Consider the following 19,863-nt stretch of genomic DNA (forward strand, 5'->3'; position numbering starts at 1 on the left):
GTTAGATCTAAATGTTAAATTTAATTCTAAATGTTAAATTTAAATCTAAATCTAAATGTTAAATTTAGATCTAAATGTTAAATTTAATTCTAAATGTTAAATTTAAATCTAAATCTAAATGTTAAATCTAAATCTAAACATTAAATCTAAATCTAAATGTTAAATCTAAATCTTTAGATTGAACATTTAGGTGTAACATTTAAAATTTGGATTTAAATATTTGAAATATCTCTAAGTTGACAAATATTGTTGTAAATGTGCAAAAAAGTGACTCTCAGAAATTCGGCACCCCATATAAATATAATTATATGTTTGTATGATTTAATTTTAATATATATCGACTCACATCATACACACAACGAACAAACTAAACAAAAACACATTACATTATTTAATGATAACAATAATAAAACTACATTTACTTGTTAGGGCTAACATTAAGCTAATAAAATGATGTTTTAAATTATGTTTCTGCTTCTGTAAACATGACCTGTGATAATGTCACGTGATATATTTGTGTTAAACAAAATCTTTGTTGTTTTTCTGTGTCTGCTGAAGAGTTTTCATAATTCCCACGGTACGTGAAGGCAACACAAGCCAAGCAGGATCCAAATGAGTCGACTTCCGGGATCCCAGTGTACATATTTACCTTCATCCAGGCTCCTGATTGGCTGAAACCACCTTCATTTGCATATCACTCGGAGGATGAAGAAAACACGTCATCATCATCGTCATATGACATCATCGTCATCATTATATGCAGTCAGTGATAGGTTGGTTTGTTTACCTCGTCACCAGACACTGATGAAGCCAGAACAGGTGAAGGAGTAAGCAGACAGGTGAAGGTACAGACAGGTGGAGGTACAGACAGGTGGAGGTAGACAGATGAAGGTGATGGTAGACAGGTGAAAGTACAGACAGGTGGATGTACAGACAGGTGAAGGTAGACAGGTGAAGGCAGACAGGTGACAGTACAGACAGGTGATGGTAGACAGGTGAAGGTACGGACAGGTGAAGGTACAGACAGGTAAAGGTAGACAGCTGAAGGTACAGACAGGTGAAGGTACAGACAGGTAAAGGTACAGACAGGTAAAGGTACAGACAGGTAAAAGGTAGACAGGTGAAGGTACAGACAGGTAAAGGTAGACAGGTGAAGGTACAGACAGGTGGAGGTACAGACAGGTAAAAGGTAGACAGGTGAAGGTACAGACAGGTGGAGTTACAGACAGGTAAAAGGTACAGGTGAAGGTACAGACAGGTAGACAGATGAAGCAGCTGTGAGAGGACGAACATTACAAACATTAATATTTATTGACTTGTCCATCTCTGAGTTTCTCTGACAGGAAACAAAATACTCTCAGGTGGATGAGTCCTGCATGTCGTCACTGGGTGGCGCTGTCCTCCACCCTCAGAGCAGCTTCTGTCTGCACCACGACCTTTAAAGGAGCTTTTACAATTATGATAATATAATAATTTAGAGATTTTAACTGATTAACATCAACAATCTCTGTGCAGGTCCATTTAGAAATTCATCTTTTGTATTAAATGTTTTCTGGTTTTCCCTCTGATGTCTCAGCTCTCTGTGATTTACAGAGTTTATGATGGACAGTGAAGTAACCTGCTGACAGCTGTAGCTGCTGTTAGCTCATGTCAGCTCAGTCTGTTAGCTGCTGTGTTTGATTTTTCTGGTTTATCGATCAGAAAAAGGACGACACGACGTCTTGGATTAACGTTTATTCATGAAAAGGTCGTGTCGAGACCGTAGAGTTCATCACTGACGAGTGACCATCCAGACATGCGGGCGATACAGGAGGGGAATACAGCACACAGCTAAACCACGAGTCTTTAAAAAATAAAATCAGTGCACAGATAATCTTACAAAGATTGCATAATATAAAGAAAGGTTATAAAATTTCCCAGAAATAGTGCAATTTTACCACCACCAGGAAAATGAACTGAAACCTGCTCCACCCTCAGCGCCGACCGCTTTAAATGCTTCAAACGCTCCACAGAGCCTCAGGAGTGCAAAGACAAGCCGGCGTCAGCTGGGCGGCTACATGTTACTGAGGCTGAACGTTGGACAAACGTCCAAAGAATGTTTGGGAACAAACACCCACATTGCACACGTTGTACTCAGTGTTAATCATCGTGTCTCCTGCTCAAAGGAGACGAGGCTACAAAGTGTTAAATAAAGTTTTCACATTTAAAAACGACCTCCGACGTGTGTGAACGTCTGTCCGTGTCTGACGCTTCTAGTTCTTCTTCTTCTGATAAAATAAAGTGGAACACGTGAAGAGAAGCTGCTGCGTGAATGATCGCGGACGCAAACTTTAAAACACCACGGCGACAAACACACACTGTGGAGCTTGTAGTGTCGAGTTTGTGCCTTTGTGTGTGTGTGTGTGCCGAGTCGAGTGTTCACATTATTTTGTTCACCCCTAAAGGAAGTCATTCATGATCGTTAACAAAATAAAAGCATCCCTTTAAATCCCAATGATCCTCCCACCTGAAGAAAAAAAGTACAACTTGGAGGCTCCGACGACAAACACAGTATACACACACTCACACACACACACACACTCACTCACCTAAAACAGGCTAGATAGATTTAACAAAACTCAGCTTTGCAATTAAAAGTGGCACCAAAGTGAAACAAACGCTCCCCTCTCTCGCTCTCCAAACATACATTCATAAATCAAACGCACCCCGCTGAGAGGAGCAGGAGCCTCGGTCTGAACTTCTTCTGCTTCCACGTTTGAGGCTCGTGACGAGGGCAGTGTGCTACATGTACTGGTGTGCATATAAAAAAAAAAGAGAGCGCTAAACCTGCAGAGAGGAAGGCCACGCGACGACAAAGAAAACGACGCCACCCGTCCCATCCGTCACTGACCTTTGACCTCAAACAGTGTGTAGTGTTACGACGTGCATGCTGGTGCAAAAAGAGGAGAAGAGCTTCGACCTCAGAGAATCAGTTTGTTACGTGTGTAAAGGTTTAAAGACTGTTCCTCCATCTATCAACTATACAGCAAACTATTTATGCACATGCTACCGACACAAAAAAAATCTAACCTCAGTTTGTGTGAGGAGGTGTGTTAGTGTGTGGTTCAGAGATGTGCTGCTTTGGTACGATCGTGGATGGATTCCAGTTCTGGTAGGGTTATAAAAAAAGAAGTCACGAACACGACGGACGAGCAAACACACCGACTCCGACGCCTCCGTCCAAAGGAGAGCGAGAGGATGGAGAGATTACAAAGCTTAAATATGGTTATTTATATTTATACGTTTCTTTTTCGGACTCCCTGTGAAGATAAAAAACACCGTTAGAAAGCGTGTCGAGAAAGACGGCAGCCGCCTCGGTCAGTGCGATTCAGAAAACACGGAGCACCAGAGGACGAGGGCGACACGCATGCACGCCTCAGACCCGGAAAAAAAAGAGGCCACAGCTGCCCTGAGCCTGAACACTCAGTCAGTCAGTCCCAGTGTACGCGAGCCCAACCCGACCCAGGACTGTCCCGTTCTTTAAGGAGGAGGTGAACGTCGGTTTGCGTGGAACGGGGTGAGTGCTGGCGTGAAGCCTTCAGGCTGACGCCCGGCAGGCAGGCAGGCGTCGGTCAGTCCTGGTCGGTCACCAGCCGCCCGCTCCCGTCACAAGTCAAAGTTCAAAGCTGGTGCACGATGCTGTCTGTGTGGTTGACGGAAACCGGGCCGTCCTGACGGAGACGCTGCCACTGGAAGGTCGTGCTGAGGGAGCCGACCTCGTCCTCCTCGTTCTCCTGCTCCTTGGCAAACTCCATGAACACCTGAGGGGGAGGAAGACACGATAAATACTGTGTGTGTGTGAACCTGCAGTGTGTGTGTGTGTGTGAACCTGCAGTGTGTGTGTGTGTGTGTGTGTGTGTGTGTGTGTGTGAACCTGCAGTGTGTGTGTGCGTGTGTGTGTGTGTTTCGTACCTGCTCTAAGGTGCACTGGGAGAAGTTGTACTCTTCGAAGTTGAACATTTGCTTGGCTGAAGATAAAAACACACGGAGACGAGACATGACATTCGATGAGTCAGCAGATATTTGTCCCAGATGGCCGCTGTGTGTGTGTGTGTGTGTGTGTGTGTGTGTGTGTGTGACTCACCACTCTCTAACTGAGAGAAAGACTTGGCCAGTGATTTGACGTCCTCCATGGGGATCTTGTAAACCCTCAGCGTGGCAAAGCTGCAGAGAGAGACAGTGTGTGTGTGTCAACAAAGCATCACACACTTACTACAGAGCTTTTATTTTGAAGGGTACATTTGCTCTTCTGTAATCAGCTGTTTGGTGTCTGTAACTTTGCCTCTCACCTCTCCTGTCGGGTGGCGTGAGGGAAGATTCGAAGGATCTCTTTGTGCAGCAGCGCCACCTGCTGGAGCCCCGTCAGCTCCTCTCTGAGCTTCACCTCCAGACTGTAGCCCCGCCCGTACTTCCCTTTTAAATGTTGGATGGAGCCGATACACCTGATGAGAGAAAACACCGTCAGCATGAAGCCATCCAGACGATCTGCTCTCACACCGCTGCACCGAGTACCGACCTCAGCTGGCCGGACACCATGATGGCCACACGGTCGCACACGGCCTCCGCCTCCTCCATGTAGTGCGTGGTGAGGACGGCTCCTCGCTGATGGTTCTTGAACGCAGCACGTATGGCCCTCCTGCACAGACACAGTTACCAGAACACGCTCCTGTGATCATGAACTGAACACGGTAAACAGGACGACGTCTCACCACATGCGCTGTTTAGATTTGGGGTCCATGCCTGATGACGGCTCGTCCAGTAAAACGATCTGAGGATTCCCGATCATGCTCAGGGCGAAGCACAACTGTGAACACACACGACAATCATCAGCCAACGTGTGAAGATCTCTCTCATACAACAGAACATCATTTCTCCGTCGTTCTCCACCTCCATCTTAACTCCTTAATGTTAGGACTGTGGCTGATCACATTAACCTCGCCCTGAACACTTTCCTCTCTCTTCCCTCGCAGGTGTTTGTTTGTTCTTACCTTCCTCTTGAGTCCTGCTGACAGGGTCTTGGCTTGTTTGTTCAGGTGGTCCTTGAGCTCCAGAGCGTTCACCACACTGACAACAACATCCACAAAATCACCGTCAGCCACGTTCTCACCTCACACTGAAGGAATCGTGATGAAAGTTTCTGCTGGTGTGAAGTGAGACTCACCGTTTGATGATTCCTGGGACGTCCTGTCCTTTCAGGCCCTTGATGGCAGCGTAGATCTCCAGGTGCTCCTGCAGAGTGATCCTGGGCCACAGAGGGTTCACCTGTGGACAGTAGCCCACATGCTCCAAATTGTTGTCCACCTGATGAAACTCTGTACTGTAGTCCCCCATGAGCACCTGGACGAGCAGAAAAACAGACGGTCAGTGAACTACTCGCCTGTTTAACCACAGACAGTTACATGGATGTGGATCAGTACCTGCCCTGCAGTGGGTTCAGTGTCGCCTGACAGCATGTGCATGACGGTGCTCTTTCCGGCTCCGTTGGGTCCCAACAGTCCAAGAACTTCACCTGAAGAAACCGCATTTAGGATTGTAAGAGAACTTTGGCTGAACTTTTCCTCAAAGTTTCCTCGTGTTTGGTTAAAAACGGAATGTGACGCACCTTTACGAACGCAGAATGAGATGTTCTTTGTGGCCACTTTCCTCGTCTTGTTCAGAGAAAAACCTTCTCTTCTGCCTTTGTGCTGCTTCCTCAGGTTACTCACAACCACCACTGGTTTCTACGTGGACGAGAACTTAATGATCAAGACACTCTTTGGTCTGATCTGGATCACCAATCTGTGAAACACTGACTCACCTCTTCACAGGACTGACAGGTGAGTGCCTCCTTCACTCGGGCCTTCTCCATCTGAACGTCCTCATCCTCGTTCAGCCCTTCTTCAGGGTTCCTCTCCACTTTGGGCTTTGGCGTGGATGAGATCCTGTGAAGGTTTAAAATAATCATCCATAATTAAAAAATGAACTCATATTTCACGTTTAAAAAAAGAAAAAAAGAGAGAAAACATTGTCCTGAGGTTTCATGTAATCTGAGCTGTGACCTGAAATCTGATCGTTACCTGCAGAACTGATCGTTTTTCATCGTCCTCCCTCCGTAATGGATCTCCAGCCACCGGAGCAGGAAAAGCAGCAGGATGCACTGAAGGTAGGGCTGAGCACAGAAACACACACACAGGATGGTGGAACACACACACACACTTCTACAGTCTGTGTTTTCTGTTTTTAATCAGATACATACAGCTACGATCGCGATGACCAGGTTCTTCCAAAAGAAGTTATCTTCGTACAGAGTGGGGAGGAAGGTCGCCTGAAAACGGAGAAAAAACAACAAAGTCAGGCGACTGCTGCTCGTACTCGGTGTCTGAAAACAAAAGCTGCTCCGTCTCATCCCTCTGCGTTTTACTGACGGGACACCGAGCTCGACTTGTCGATCAGACGGAGAAAACACTGATGGACGTGACGTCGTACCTTGGTGATGCAGTTGAGGCAGCCCATCAGAGGGTACAGAGGGTTGAAGAAACACAGGAAGTTGTGCAGGTTTCTGGTCAGCCAGGGGATGTCGTTCACCAACTGAACCAGCGAGGCCGACACCACGCACACCTGAGGGAAGTCAGCAGAATGACACAATAACACATTCTGTTGTGCCGAGTTCACGTGTTGGAAGGTGGTAAACACCCTCAGCCTCACCATCATGGAGATGACGGAGAAGAAGTCCCTGTTGCTCTGGACTCGGGCGAAGCCGAAAGAAAACACGTAGGTGAAGAGAATCATGGCTGGACTGAAGCCGATAGTACACAGGACCTAAGAGAGAGGAGAGAGAAGGACAGCAGGACTCAGTGGACAGGTGTGCTATGATCATAAAAATAATCATGTGGAACTGGAAGCACGGACCACAGCGGTGAGGTTGCTGGAGGTGAGCATGTCTTCAGAGTGGAAGCAGAACAGGATGATGTTCATGCAGGACAGGATGAGGTAGTAGAAGGGGATGTCCACGGCTGCCTGACCGCACCAGTAAGCCGACGGTACGAGACCAGAGATCCGCAGCGTGGAGCGACACTTGATCTGAGAAGGAAAAAATACAAGTCAACACTCGATGGAGATAGAGAGGAATGTTGGACCAAGTATTTCATGAGTCAAACGAGTGATTTGGATGAATTTGGAGCAGATTATGCAGATTTATTTCTTCTTCTTGGTTGTTTTTACTTTTCTAATACAGGACGAAGCCGTTAGCAGAGACTGAAGGCTCTGTGAAGCTTTGGTGACACCTAGTGGGAGTCATGACCCGCAGGTTCGACATAGGGTGCGGACGAATAGTCGATTTGCTTGTGAAGGTTCGTCACTGAAGTATTTACGTAGCCACCGTGATAACTGTGAAGGAAAGGAGCTTCAATGCTTCCTTTATCATCTCCTTTAGCAGAGGATACATCAGACCATCCTTTACTCCTTTAACCCTCTCCTAACTCCTTGACCTTGTTTCTCGATGTTGGTCACTGGTTAGAAAACTCTGACTCATAGAAGTGTATTTCTTCTGTTTCGCTGCACAGATGACATGAATCCCACGCACTGTGATCACGTGATTACCTCTCTGTCTCGAGTGTGGTCCATTGCGAAATACGCCGGCATCCCAGCTGCCAGCATTCCCAGTATGATGGCCTCGATGTACACCAGAGCGTAGGACGTAGCATCGGGGATTTGCTGAGAGACGTCACGACAGAAACATTTCATATATTTTGAACGTCGCAGATAGAAACAGCACAGATCAGATGTGACGCCATCAAACACTCACATAATCAAACGGTTTGGTCCAGGTTCGGATCGGTCCGGTGCCGTTCAGACCTCTCAGGAGAGCGTTGCTCAGTATATTGACAGCCATAGGCAAGGAGTGAACTGTGGTGCTGTTGAACGCGACACTGTACCTGAACCCCTGTGAACAGAGAACAAAGTGTTAAACATGAGGCTCGTTAACTGCGCGCTGACGCTTTAATCTCCAGTTTCAAACATCGAAAAATAAACTGTCCGATGTTAAAAGTGACCTTGCTGGATCCGGTTACGTTGATGGCAGCGCTGTGGGGAGCAGCAGACATGTAGTCGCTGTGCTTCATCATCTCCACTTTGATGTTCTGAGACTCCAGGTTGTGGACGAAGTCAGAGATGTCAGAGCCTGAAGAAGAACAAGAGTTCAAAGTGGAGGATGTAAAGGAGGATCAGCATCGAGGAGGAGGACAGGACACTTTTCTTTAATCAATTATGATTTCTGGCAGTCAGTATCCCATCACAATATTTACAGCAGAAAGAAGATCTAAAGGACTGAATCTAATACAGCGTCTAAGGTTCTGCTCCTCACCTGAGGAGTTCTGGACCAGGAGGCTGGTGGTGTATCTGCGGGGCGCCTGGTTCTTTTTGAGGAGGTAAATGGGCAGAAACTGACGGTCTGGAGAGTGAATCTGGATGTTTCCTGTGACCAGAGACAGGACGAGCACCGCGGCAACGAACACCAGGAACAAGGCCAGGCTGCAAGAGAAGACAGACAGGATGAAGAGGAGACGACGTGCACGGGATGTAAACCTTTTAACCGTTTATTTAAACGCAGTGTTGTGATACTTTAGATCGCCAAAACCACAAGTGCACCAGTGTTTCCCATCAATTACCTCGACTGTGCCACAGTTTCATAATGAAGGGAAAATATTTTTACACTCTCCGGTGAAGCTACATCCGTGCACAGCTGAGAAACAGTTTAAACATTTGTTCATGGTCTAGTTTTGAGTTTTTGAACACCTGCATGGAAAGCAGCATTCAGGTCGTGGTTTAAGACCACGAGCCAACAGCTGCAAAGTTCTATATTTAAAATGTTCATAGAAGCACCGCTCAGTGTTTCTCTGTGTGTGTTTCCTGACCCGACACCGTGCACAGCCTCTGAACACTCACGTGTAGATGAAGGCCTTCCTCTCCCGGCGCATGTTCAGCATGTGCAGCCAGGCCACGGTGCTGAACTGCTGCCGCCACAGAGCGTGACCCGACACGACGTCCGACTTGCTGTCTGAGAAGGTCAGCAGCCGCTGGTCCGTGTCATCCAGAGAGCCGTTGTCGCCTTCGTCCTCCGCCTGCTCCCGATTAAACACGCTGTAGTCTGAAGGAAGAGACGGAGTCATTTCAGTGATTGAGGGAACATGCAGGGAGTTAAACTTAAATCCTCCTCGTTGCTTTGGTAACACACCGGCTTGGTTCACTTCAGCTTCTGCCTCCAGGCGAAGAAAAACATCCTCCAGTGTTGTCATGGAGACGCCATAGTTGATAATTCCCAGATTGGGTTGACGGTCGAGCTCCGAGAACAGGCCTGTGACAGACACATCAATGAGTACGTGCTGCTGCAGGAAGACGAGACGCGACGCCAACGTCGACGCTCATATTCTCTCATCGCTCATCGTGTTATCTCACCCGGGAACGTGTCCATGTTCTCGAAAGGCAGAGTGAACGTCAGCTCGGCCTCGTGTTGTCGGGATAACTTCGCCTTGGGAACGTGCTGCTGGACCAATGACGAGATCCTCTCAGCGTCACATGACTCACTGATAGACATTCTGCGAGGGAGGAGGACAAACAAACATGGACGTGTTGTTAAAGGAGAGTCAGTCTTTAACTTAGTCTGTAGCTGCTGTTAGCCAGCTAGCCGTGCAGCTAACTTAGTCCAGGCAGAGTCGGCTAGTAAGACTACTGAGAGTACTGTGGGAGGAGGAGGAGGAGGAGGAGGAGGAAGAGGAAGAGATGAAGAAGCTGGAAAAGAAGGAGGAGATGAAGGAGGAGGAGGAGGAGGAGGAGGAGATGAAGGAGGAGGAAAAGAAGGAGGAGGAAGAGATGAAGAAGCTGGAAGGAGGAGGAGGAGGAGGAGGAGGAGATGAAGAGGAAGCAGGAAAAGGAGGAGATGATGGAGGAGGAAAAGAAGGAGGAGGAAGAGGAAAAGATGAAGAAGCTGGAAAAGAAGGAGATGAAGGAGGAGGAAGAGATGAAGAAGCTGGAAAAGAAGGAGATGAAGGAGGAGGTGAAGGAGTAGGAAGAGGAGGAGATGATGAAGAAGCTGGAAAAGAAGGAGATGAAGGAGGAGGTGAAGGAGTAGATGGAGATGAAGGAGGAGGACAAAAAGAAGAAAAAGGAGGAGATGATGGAGGAGGAAAAGGAGGAGATGAAGAAGAAGGAAAAGGAGGAGATGAAGAAGCAGGAAAAGAAGGAGATGATGGAGGAGGAGATGAAGATGAAGAAGCGGCACCCTGGGGAGCAGTTCAGGGTTCAGTGCCTTGCTCACGGCACCAGGCAGCAGCAGGGAGGTGGACTGGCACCTCCTCCAGCTGCCAGTCCACGCTACGTCCCTTCAGGCTGAGCCGCTGCAGAGGAACGCTGGCGCCTCGAGCTCCGTCTGAAGCTATTTGAACTTCGTGAATCACAGAGAGGAGGCGGAGAGGACGTGAGAACCAGGAAACCAAAACAGAACCTGAAGAACCTGAAGGGTCACTTCTCTGTGACATACGATCGCTCCAGTAATTCAAAGTTAAATACACTCTACTTGCCTGAGATGATATCCGACACCACACTTGACCTTCAGATACAGAGAGGAGCCGACGCACTTCAGCTGTCCTTGAGAGATCACGGCTTTACGATCTGGACAAAAGAAAAACAGAACCAGTGTTTACTGGACCAAACCGGGAGGAAGACGGCACTGCAGCTGGACTTGGATGGTTCTGGTTCATACCAGCCAGGATGTCAGCTTCGTCCATGTAGTGCGTGCTGAGGACGGTGACTCTGCCGGCTCTGCGGCTCTTCAGCAGCGTCCACACCTGATGTCTGGAGCAGGGGTCCATGCCGGCTGTGGGCTCGTCCAGGAGCAGAATCTGACGGGATCGAACAGGATACAAACTGCTCAGAAGGTGCTGAGGTTACCGACAGAGTCACTGATGAACGATTGAAGCTCCAGGTACCTTAGGGTCTCCAAGAATGGCGATGCCCACAGAGAGTTTCCTCTTTTGGCCTCCACTCAGATTCTTGGCCTGAGCAGTCATGATCTTCTCCAAGTCCAGATCCTTCAGCACTTTGGTCACCTATAAGAGAGAAGCAGAATCAGACCAAGGACCGACACGGTGTCAGATCAGCGTTCAGACGATCACATCACCTCAGCGTCGATGTCTGCTGGTGGGATGCCTTTGATGGCGGCAAATATCCTCAGGTGCTCTTCCACGGTCAGCACGTCGAAGATGATGTTGAACTGAGGGCAAATTCCCACAAGCTGCTTCATTTCTGACGCGTCTGCGATCTCCGACACAGGCGAGCCGTAGATCGTCGCCGAGCCGCTGGTGGGCGGGCAGATGCCACACAGGATGTTCATGAGAGTGGACTTCCCAGCCCCGCTGTGTCCGAGCAGAGCCGTGATCTGACCCTCGTAAATGTCAAAGGTCAAACCTGGAGAGGGGACGGAAAAAAGGAGAAGACAGCATCTTTAAATCAGCTTCGGTCGGTTGGTTTGTGTCATTGTGTTACTTCTGTGTTAGGCAGCAGCAGACCATGAGGTCGACATAACTGCTTCAACTGATGGCAAAGTTTGTGTCTAAAAACTTTATTTAGTGGAACCAGTGCCTCTTTGCACTGATGCTCTACTGAATATTTATACTGTGAGAACATGAGCACATCACAACAGTTTTAAAAAGGGGCTCACCTCTCAGAGCCTCCACCACGTTGTCCTTCTCTTTGTACACTTTCTGGATGTTATTGATGCTGCCAGAGAAGAAGAAGAAGAAGAGAAGTGTAAACACAGCGGCGGTGTCACGGTGAACTCGACAGGCGGGTCCCACAGGCTCAGCCAGGACGGATAGAACAGTGAGTGCCGTTTGGCACCGAACCAAGAACAGAGCCAGGCCGGACACTGATCTCCACAGGAGACTCTCACAGAGCCAGAGAGCTCCTCTGAATGCATGTTTTAGAAATATGTTGCGCACGATGATGATCTATCGAGCAATGTAACACAGCACAAAACAGAAAGTTCAGACATTTACCGGATGGCTTCTTTGCCTCTGAACTCAGGTGAAACTGGTTCGATGGACTCGTCCCCACCAGGAGCGCCTTTCATCTCGGCGTCGTACACGGAGCTCACTTCAACGTAACGCTTTCTGCGTTTGGACCAATAGGACGGCTTCAGGAAGTACACCAAGGACCGCCTCATTCTGAACTCACCTGCAGTTCACACAAAATGAAAGACTGAACTGACACCAACTAAAACAGACTGCATTAGTTCAGGCATTGTGTGTGTGTGTGTGTGTGTGTGTACTTACCAGGCATTACCTGGTCCAGGTAAATAGCCAACAGAAGGTAGAGGATGCAGTCCACAACCAGCATGAGCAAGGGCACGTAAAGAGGATGGGGGCCGTTGGCAAGTGAGGAAAACACAGCACCATCTCCCTGAGCCTCCAGGTAAACCACCTACCATATGTAAACACACACAGATCAAATCCTCACAACCACGGCACGGCTCCTCGTGGATTATTCTTCACGCTGAAGTTAACAGACGTTTGATAACAGGATAAACACATCAAGAGTGTGTGTGTGTGTGTGTGTGTGTGTGTTACCTGTGCAATCCCGATTGAGAAGGCGCTGGGGGAGAGCAGGCAGAGAAGCCAGACCAGCGGCTGTGGGAAGTCCTTCATCAGCACGGTGAACAGCGACAGGCAGCCAAACACCACCGTCAGCATGGAGCCCACGGTGCTGGCAAACTTGGGCTTCTTAAATAACGGAGTCAGCATGAAGGAGAAAAAGATCTGAGAGAGAGAGAGAAGAGAGTTTTAGAAAATGAGCCCTTGGCAATCACCTAAAACTGAATGCATCCCCTTGACTCTGTGATTTACAGAGTTTCCTGATGGACAGTGAAGTAAACTGCTGTTAGCTCAGAGCACCAGGGAAGTGCTACTGTGTGTACCACCGGGAAGAAGAGGAGGTTTACAGGCTCGGGTCGCAGGAGGAATGCTGACCCGCAAACCCCACCGGGCACATCTCTGTCACACTGTTTTGTTCCGTCCTCCTTCTAAATATGAATCTACATGTGGAAATATGCAACGTACTTCATTTGTTTCTGTTTTTACGACCGGCAGTTTGCACGGGGTGTTTTATTTTGAAAATCCACTGGATTCTCTGTGCTGTTTCTGCGTCTGGCTTCCTGTCAGCTCGAGGTGCTCTGTGTTAAATTGACGCGGGCTGCACGCGGCGTCAAAAATCGAACAGCCGTGTTAAATTCAACACGGAGCCGAGCGGAGGCCCGCTTCTGAACCGGACCACGACGGAGCCGGTGGGGTTTAAAACGGCCGTGTATCACTGCGGCGACCGCGGCCAGTGGAATTTGGTGGTGACCGGGAGCATAGCTGGTGTCGTGCCAGAACTGGAGCTGGGTGAGATAAACAGTGTTTATCTTCAGTACAATGTGAAGTTTTGATGAAACCAGTGAAGTCCAGAATAACGGGCACATTGTTTCTCGAAAGATGTTTGATGTTTGACATTTTCAAATGTCATTTTTCATTCCTGTGTGCTACACAAACAAAAATCTTCCATTGTGCTGACGCGGAGACTATCTGTAAGGCTAGACATCGCGTGTTTGGGTGAAGCGACCCTTTAAACAAAAGCTCCATCACGGCTCTACTCACAGATGATATTCCATACAGGAAGATGAGGAAGAAGATGACAAAGAAGTCACTGTTTGGGAACAGGGCCGTGTACGTGGCGATGATGGACATCAGGATGGACATGGTGGTTACCAGAGCAGCATACAGGAGGCCCCATGACAACCTGTGGTACAACATAAAAGCTTAACCATGTACACAATCACACAGATGTTTTTCATCCAAGCAAAACTGAAGTGGCTGACGGCATCTTCTTCTTCCTCACCAAAACGCCGTGTCGTAGAGCCCCATCATGGTCATGGTGTCTTTGAGGCGGTGCTCCTTCTCAGCTGCCACGTTAACAATGAGGAAGGTGACGAACGGCGTGAAGGCCAGGACCAGGTAGATGGAGATGAGGGCGTGGGGGAATTTCTGCACCTCCACAGAACCTGGCTGACCCATCATGACGACATTCAGGTCCATCTCACTCCACACCGAGCGCTTTGTCTGCATCTGAGGAACCAACAGCACGTCGAAAGGTATCAAACTATGACTGAGTCATGAATATCTTCATCATAGATGTATTTATTCATTAACTGATCATTATTTAGTCTAAAAATGTGAAAGATGCCCATTTCAAGTTCTAGTCAACAATGGATCGACTGCATCTTCGTCCCTGAGTGGGTTCAGACTGGAGGACGCGGTTCTGAGACCTGTCCTGTCTCACCTGGATGATGGCTGCATCGATCAGGGACTGGAGGCGGATGAAGCCGGAGTACCAGTAATTAGCTGCTCTGCAGTTCACTGAGCTGCTGAAACAGTTGGCTGGAGGAGAACGAGCACAAAGACAAACAATTCAGACTTCAGCTCCGGCAGACAAGAATCTCGCTTTACATTTCATCCAGAATAAACGGAGTTGCCTCACACAGATGCTCTGCACCCTGCAGCGCAGTGACACCTGCTCTGGACATTAATCCTGAAGGATTTCACACAGATTAGCAGCGATGTCTGGATCGAGTTTGGATTTTGGATTAGCCGCTTAAAGGAGCAGTGTTTGATTTAGTGGCATCGAGCAGTGTAGTTACTGACTGCAGCCCCCTCGCCTCACCCACTCCTTCCTAACGTGATGGAACAACGGTGGCCCCCGAAACCAAAGCTCTGTCTGTGGTTTGTGACTAACACACCTTCAACACGTCATCATACACTGACACACATCAACTGACACAATAAAAAAGAAAATACAAATGAAAGAAGGTCCCATCAGACTTTACCAAAAGATTCTGTGTAGTCGCTGGGTTGGGGCAGCTGGTTGTACGGGAAGCGAAGCCTGTAAGACGTGGCGGAGCTGTCCAGGAACACGACACCGACGTAGCTGGAAGGCTCGTACAAGCTGGCGTTCTCCAGGTCCTCCTCGCTGGCAAACATCTCCAGACGATCCTGCATGTCTGGAAACACAAAGACGAGGATTTAAGAACATTTATATACAGACGTGTACGAGTGAATCTAAAAGGATGAAAGGCTCATCGAGCACTCACGCATCTCCTGGGCCACCTCCTCCATGATGTGGTTGGTAATGTTAGTGATCGGTGTGTAGCCCAGGCCTTTGACGAAGTGGTCGTCACGCTCCAGCTCCATGGTGCTGATGCCTCCATAATAAACGTGAGGATTCAGTGTGCTGATGAGTATCAGGAGACCCAACAGAAGCAGAGGTAGGATCAGTTCCTGCAAGGACAAAGAAACAGATCATGAGAAGACACACACACACACATTTATCTTCTGCTTCTTATCCACAGCAGTCTGACATCCTCTCATTCAACCTGGGGGGCCCTGAAGCGTTGCTAGGCAGAACACAGATTGATGAGTAACTCGAGCACTTTGCCTTCAGGCTGCTGTATAAATATTTTTTATTTCCTGGTGGTGAAATTGTTCAGGGATTCTAACAGCCAGTTTAAACCTCATGACAAATGACAACAGGCGTTCTTTCTCTGCTCCGATCCATAAACCACATACGGCAGCTTGACCTTGAGCAACACGGCAAACTGAAACAATAAATTGGCAGCGACAGCCATGTCGAGAGCTGATTTAGGAGCTTGTCTGCCTTTAAAAAACACACAGACCCAAGAGATGTTTCACTGCTTGTGGAAAACGTCAACCAGTAAAGGTAGATCACCTGGGACCGTCAGAACTAAAACCGTCAGAGCTGGATTCTGTGCTCCAGTTCCTGCAGAACAGCTCAGTCTGCATGGTGATCGTGAGCTTAAGCAGCCAGTGACAAACAGTCAACAAGCTGTATTACACACACTGCAGATTAGGAGAGTCCTGGGCTTTCCTGACTGCCGTTAAGAAGCTGCAGGATGTTCCTCTGTGCTGAAAAGTTGATACACAGAGACATTAAAAATGCATCAGTGCAACTTAAAGCCAAATAAAAAATGCATGGTCCAACAAGAAGAAACTGAAGGAGGAAAGAGGCACAGAGTCTTTTGTTTATTTGAAATCCAGTGAGTGAAATGTTTTAAGTCAAAGGTTTGACCACGTCGTTATAAGACTTCTGAACTGCAGCTGAGGTTTCAGACAACACGGAGATCGAAAATCTCTGACGTTCTACAAAAAAAGTACAAGAGTCCCTACGTCACCCCTGACTTCGTGAAGAAGCAGACGTCACACAGACTTCAGGATGCATTTGCAGTCTGCAGTATTTGTATTCATCGAGCGAGTGGAATATTTTAAAGCAGCTTTGTGTTCCCTCCTCTGGTTCGTCTGGTCTGCACTGCAGAGGCTTCAGTTACGTGCACACTTGCCAAACAAACATCAGTTTGTTGCGGTGAGCCACGTTTTGTTTCTTTTGGATGTCAGAAGTTGGAGATCACATCTGGGAATTTCCAACCTCCGACTTCGCCTGGAATGCAGCATAAATCCAGAGGGAGCTCTCTCACAGACAGACGCAATATGGATCATGACGGCGTGCTAACCGTGAGAAAACGCGTGTGCAATGCGAGATAATGACACACCGGCGGCAAAACAAACTTGTGTTGAGTTGCTTTAACTGTGAGAAGTAAAGAGGTAAAAGTATGTTTAGTTTAAATAAAATGTAGGCCAGTGAAATAAAAATGGAAACATGAGATAAGCAAATTTAGACCAGCACACGCTGTTATCTACACACCGCCTGCTTTGCAATGTATATTACAGCTCAATACAAACAAATGATTGACGTCGAGTCTGCGAACACTGAAGCACCTGAAGACTCTGCTGCTTGGTCCTCCATTTGATGAGCAGGTTCTTCCAGAGAAGACTTCTAGTTTGGTGCCAGACTCCAGCATCTCTTCTGCACACGGGCTGCATACTTCCAGCATGCCTCATCTGGATGACGTGTGGACAAGAAGTCGTCTCCCTAATGCTGGCCTCAGCTGCAAGTGAGAAGACAAGAGAAGTCATCACAGATGTACATTTTCTACTTTGTACCCCCATCATGTCTGCTGGTACACTGAATATTTCTGAAGTGTGCTGCAGCAAGATGACTCCACCACAAACAGACACACTTCTATCAGAGAGCTGATGATTAGTCTATTCCACTGGTGGTACGTGACCTTCCTGTAGTGATGCTTTGTTTCAATATCAGCCATCACGTTAATTCATGTATTAAAAATATGGGCTGAAGCCAACCCCAGCTGACTCAGGGCGAGAGGCCGGGTACACCTCGGGCAACTCACCAGTTCATCGCAAGTCAAACATGAAATATTAGAAAGCAAAGTGTGGATCTCTCTACCAAACGAGTTCTTCTCGAACATTTACATTTAGTCATTTATCCAAAGCGACTTACAGGGAGCAGTTTGGGGTTCAGTATCTGACTGGAGGAGCTCGGGGATCGAACCACGATCATCTGATTAGTGGACGACCCGCCACAGCTGCCTCTCGAACCAACAACAGTCAACAATAATTCATCGTAACAGGATTGAAGCTGCCTCCTACGTAAACGGTCTGTAGTTGAACAGGGACTTTAATATCTGTCACGATGGTGGTACTCAAAGAGACAAATGTTTTCTCGATTAGAGCTCAACCGATCCATTAATATAGCCTCAGATTTAATATAAACCAAGCGACCGGCCAGCAATAATCAGTTTAACAGAACTGTTTCACAGTGATGCAGCCCTCCTGTTTCATAGACAAATGATTAAACAACACAGCAGCGTTAGTATACAGTATGTAGCTGTAAGAGTATAATTATGCTCTGAGCCAGGGGTCTTCAACCAGGGCGGTCTGCAGCAGGGATGTGCGACATATCGTCAAAAACATTCCCCACGGTAAGAATATGTCATCCCACGATAACAACGATAAATTGATGACGTATGTATGTGTGCGACACACTCGCAGCCCAACACACATACTGACAAACATGGCAAAAGGCGACCAGGTATGCCAGGCAGCGAGGAGCTCTTTCCTCACGGCGAGGAGCCCTTTCCTCGCAGCGAGGAGCTCTTTCCTCACAACGAGGAGCCCTTTCCTCACGGCGAGGAGCCCTTTCCTCACAACGAGGAGCTCTTTCCTCGCGGCGAGGAGCCCTTTCCTCGCGGCGAGGTGTTCTTTCCTCACGGCGAGGTGCTCTTTCCTCACGGCGAGGAGCCCTTTCCTCACAACGACGAGCTTATTCCTCACAACGAGGAGCTTATTCCTCACGGTGAGGAGCTCTTTCCTCACAGCAAGGAGCTCTTTCCTCACAGCAAGGAGCTCTTTCCTCAGCTTCTAAATCTGAGTCGCAATTTACGCCGCAAAATATAATGACACGAAGAAGTTTAATTTGATTTGTGTCCGATGATTAGACAGCGAGCGAGCGTGATAAATACCAGAAATTATCGGGATAACTTTTTTTAGTCGCCCATCCCGAGTCTGCAGAGGTGCTGCAGGGGCCAGTTATTGTCACAATAATCGACCATTCCTCCTGATCTAAGCTGCACACTCACACACCTTCACTGTTATCAGCATGAATGAGTCAATCTTTGTGCAGCTCACACCAAAATAAACAGCATGTGTACTTCCTTCATTTGTGTGTCTGCTTACCTTCACCGAGGTGCATCTGTCATATATATCACCCTGTAAACCTGTGCAACACCTGTGCATTACCATTTATGTATTTATCCTGTTTACATTTAGTCTGTTGCACACAGACATGTATATACTGTCATATGCACCTACCTCATGTACAGAACACAGCTGCACTATATGTATCGATATGGCAAAAGGCGACCAGGTATGCCAGGCAGCGAGGAGCCCTTTCCTCGCGGCGAGGAGCCCTTTCCTCACGCCGAGGTGCTCTTTCCTCACAACGAGGAGCCCTTTCCTCACGGCGAGGAGCCCTTTCCTCACGCCGAGGTGCTCTTTCCTCACGGCGAGGAGCTCTTTCCTCACAACGAGGAGCCCTTTCCTCACAGCGAGGAGCCCTTTCCTCACAGCGAGGAGGCTGAATATATATAGTTATGCAAATATATACACCTTTTAAATATGCATATAGTTATGTTTTAATGTCTACCTGTCCTTGTCCTTTCAGTTACACCTGGACAATATTCTGACCCACTGTGTGAGAGCGGCTCGTGCTGCTGTGACACCCCGCTCCACTGTCCGCTCCGCCCGGTGTCCGTGTTGACACAGCGAGCGCACCGCCCCGCCCCGCGCCGCCCCGCAGGTGAAAGCGAGCGTGCCTGTCAAAAGCATGAGCAGCTAGCCGACGCTAACCTATCAGACCGTTCGGTTCTGTTCGGCAAACATCGGCCTCGCCTCTTTGTTCCGACACTCGGGCTGGAAATGTGGAACAAAAAGCGCCAGTTAAAAGGCGCGAAAACGTGAAAACGCGGAGACGTTAAAACGTTTGTGTGTCCACAGCTAACAGCGACGACGCTAACGACAACAACACACACACACACACACAGAGAGAGACACACACACAGTGTCCACACACACACAGATATATAAACACAAACACTGACATACTCACGGATGTAATACATTAAGACATTTCTGTCCGCACCGTGTGATTTAACGGCCTCACGTTACCGACGGTTCATGTCAAGTCAGAGCGCCTCGTCCCCGCTCGGCTCTGCCTCCTGTCAAATATATACCGAGCCCGGAGAGTGTGACGCTGACCAATCAGAGCTGGCCTCCGCGTGAGTGACAGCTCTCTGCGCCAATCAGAACTCACATCACAAACACAGCATAT

At 48.1% G+C, this 19,863-nt stretch overlaps 1 protein-coding gene across 3 annotated transcripts; it reads right to left on the reverse strand.

Annotated features, from left to right (window-relative positions):
• Positions 1-1,719: 1,719 nt before the first annotated feature.
• abca5 (ATP-binding cassette, sub-family A (ABC1), member 5) lies at positions 1,720-19,785 on the reverse strand. 3 transcript variants are annotated; one of them, XM_019269036.2, is made up of 38 exons: positions 19,675-19,785; positions 16,893-17,062; positions 15,194-15,380; positions 14,930-15,103; positions 14,386-14,483; positions 13,945-14,171; positions 13,704-13,845; positions 12,639-12,827; positions 12,345-12,492; positions 12,069-12,246; positions 11,732-11,790; positions 11,192-11,478; positions 11,001-11,120; positions 10,775-10,913; positions 10,593-10,683; positions 9,472-9,611; positions 9,251-9,370; positions 8,962-9,163; positions 8,381-8,547; positions 8,070-8,197; positions 7,823-7,960; positions 7,618-7,731; positions 6,928-7,098; positions 6,724-6,837; positions 6,505-6,636; positions 6,275-6,343; positions 6,096-6,187; positions 5,837-5,960; positions 5,642-5,759; positions 5,457-5,548; positions 5,201-5,376; positions 5,028-5,103; positions 4,749-4,843; positions 4,556-4,675; positions 4,329-4,481; positions 4,124-4,203; positions 3,952-4,007; positions 1,720-3,800 (listed from the first exon to the last, which is right to left on the reverse strand). In XM_019269036.2, exons 2-38 carry the CDS (start codon positions 17,013-17,015, stop codon positions 3,660-3,662), a joined length of 4,980 nt encoding a protein of 1,659 aa, XP_019124581.1. In that variant the 5' UTR covers positions 17,016-17,062; positions 19,675-19,785; the 3' UTR covers positions 1,720-3,659. The 3 variants fall into 3 exon arrangements, with proteins under 3 accessions (XP_019124581.1, XP_019124580.1, XP_019124582.1); XM_019269035.2 differs by having other exon boundaries at positions 19,642-19,777; XM_019269037.2 differs by lacking the exon at positions 19,675-19,785 and adding an exon at positions 18,846-18,865.
• Between the last annotated feature and the right edge of the window lie 78 nt (positions 19,786-19,863).

Source organism: Larimichthys crocea, unplaced genomic scaffold (assembly GCF_000972845.2).
Source record: "Larimichthys crocea isolate SSNF unplaced genomic scaffold, L_crocea_2.0 scaffold83, whole genome shotgun sequence".
In the NCBI taxonomy this organism is placed as follows: Eukaryota; Metazoa; Chordata; class Actinopteri; family Sciaenidae; genus Larimichthys; species Larimichthys crocea.

Excerpts from the sequence above, each read along its gene's own strand:
- abca5 (XM_019269035.2), bottom strand. Across the intron at positions 5,961-6,095 it reads AAAAACGATCAGTTCTGCAG|GATCTCATCCACGCCAAAGC; the intron begins GTAACGATCAGA and ends AAACCTTCACAG. Across the intron at positions 5,377-5,456 it reads CTGAACCCACTGCAGGGCAG|GTGCTCATGGGGGACTACAG; the intron begins GTACTGATCCAC and ends CTGCTCGTCCAG.